At 36.3% G+C, this 2,096-nt stretch overlaps 1 protein-coding gene across 1 annotated transcript; it reads left to right on the top strand.

Annotated features, from left to right (window-relative positions):
* The first annotated feature begins 383 nt into the window (after positions 1 to 383).
* Positions 384 to 1,420, top strand: LOC107600754 (secretory phospholipase A2 receptor-like). The gene has a single exon (XM_016292709.1). The coding sequence runs from the start codon at positions 458 to 460 to the stop codon at positions 1,199 to 1,201; it is 744 nt and encodes a 247-aa protein (XP_016148195.1). The 5' UTR covers positions 384 to 457; the 3' UTR covers positions 1,202 to 1,420.
* The last annotated feature ends 676 nt before the right edge of the window (positions 1,421 to 2,096 follow it).

Genomic DNA, 2,096 nt, shown 5'->3' with positions numbered 1-2,096 from the left:
TCACATTTCGATTCTTGTTTGAATCCCAAACACCATGAACATTTGATACACATTGGAAGTGTTCAATTGCATCTAAGCTTGGTTAATCAGTAATGGTTTTGAAGGATTACAGTATAATTAATTAAGACAAATTGTGTTTGCATGTTGTTCAGATGAAAGCCAAATCTGGGACCACTACATCAACTGTGGAGCACGTGAAAAAATATTTCATGCCATATTTCTCTACCCACAGTTTCTTTCTTAGAAATATTCTGAAATTTCTTTGATTGGTTAAATGCACCTGTTTTGTTTGCTCTGTCTGTAAAGGTGTGCTGTGATTGGTCACACCATCACACTCATTTGTCATTGGCTGTATGTCAGTTTAAGTAAGAGAGAGTCAGTGTCATCATGCACAGTTCTGTCCTCAACTTCAACTGACCACTATCACAAAATCATAGAAACTCTTCAGTGGAAGAAGATGAAGACGACACTCGCTCTGCTTCTAATCATGGCGCTCTACTGTCTCTCCTCCGGTCTCAAACAACATTTCTTCGTGAATGAGCAGAAGAAATGGTTTTGTGCGCAAAAGTACTGCAAAACTTATTTTCATGGCCTCTCCACCTTCATCAATGCGAGTGAGGAACAGCGATTTTTAGCTAATGCGTCTGGTCAAGCTTCTGATGCCTGGGTTGGACTCCACAAAAAGCCAGAAACAGGAGTCTGGAAGTGGTCAGGAGGTATAGATGCTGAACAAATTAGCTGGGATCCTGCATTTAATCAACCAAATAACCTTGACAATGAAAACTGTGGCTTTCTATACAAAACCAATAATAAATTGCATGGTGAAAAATGCAGTATCACTAAACCCTTCTTCTGCATGACAAACTTTGTTCTGGTGCATCATAAAGAGACCTGGGATGGAGCTCTGGAATACTGCAGGACTCATTATAATAATTTGGCAAGTCTGAGCACAGCGGACAAGATGAATTCTGCTTTACTGGAAATCACACAGGCTGAAACAGTGTATGTGTGGACTGGTCTGCATTATCTAGCAGGGGACTGGTTATGGGTCACTGGAGATGATCTTGACTACACAGCCTGGTATCAGAACGAACAGCCCCAGTGTCCTGCCAGAGACCTTCGTTGTGGAGCCCTGGACAAGCAAACAAAGCTTTGGACACACAGAAACTGTGAGGAGAAGCTCAGCTTCTTTTGTCTGTAGATGGTATGTCACTTGAACAGCTTTTTCAGGATCCCAGATTTTAACTTTAGAAAGATATAATGCAATTACAATATTTGGGCCAGCTGACATCATTTTACTGTGATTCTCATATGTTATTGCAACATTTAATAGCAACAGTTAAACATCAGCTTTATTGCTAATCTTGTATGTAATCCATTTTTTTCTCCCATTACTTTAGTGGTAGTTTAGAGGAGCTGGATAGGGGCTAAATATATTTTACTTATTTATGTCAAATTATGTTAAGCTGATCATTTAAATGCTATTGTTGTAACTCCTGGATGCATGAAATTTAATTTTATATATATATATATATATATATATATTAGAATAATTATTCTTATTATTGCTGTTGTTACTTCTGAATTAAATTTAATTATGTCTCTTTTTCTCTTATGTTGCACAGTGATGTTTTTGAGAGTATACCTGTCCACTGTACACCATGTATTTGGGTTGTAATGCAATGTAAAGTTAGTCAATGGCCATTACTGGTGTCATTTGAAGTAGTGTCACTTGTGAAAATCTTTACAAGACCTTTGGATATTTGTAGAGAGAATTTTAACTCCATTAATGAAAGAAATTGGGAAATGATTATGTAAGTAGACATGGAAATTAAATATAAATTGCAAGACATTTTGGGATTCAATTTCGTTAATGTATGGTTAATTAAGCAAATTTGTGGGATTGTTTATTTTTTATTTTATTTAATTTTATTATTTTTTTGAAATTTTCAATTCAAACTGAAATTTCCTGGCGTTTTTCATGATAACTGAAAGGTGCTATGTAACTACCATATACATTTCAAAACAGTCAGTCCACAGTAAAATGCACCCAGCCTGCATAAAGTAGCTGTGATTTTTCACGAACTGTTGTGACT

Source organism: Sinocyclocheilus grahami, unplaced genomic scaffold (assembly GCF_001515645.1).
Source record: "Sinocyclocheilus grahami isolate Dianchi unplaced genomic scaffold, SAMN03320097.WGS_v1.1 scaffold290.1, whole genome shotgun sequence".
NCBI lineage: Eukaryota > Metazoa > Chordata > Actinopteri > Cypriniformes > Cyprinidae > Sinocyclocheilus > Sinocyclocheilus grahami.
The sequence above is the reverse complement of the archived record's forward strand: the minus strand, read 5'-3'. Positions and strand labels throughout refer to the sequence as shown.

Coding starts and splice junctions, on each gene's coding strand:
- LOC107600754 (XM_016292709.1), top strand. CDS start 458: ATGAAGACGACACTCGCTCTGCTTCTAATCATGGCGCTCTACTGTCTC.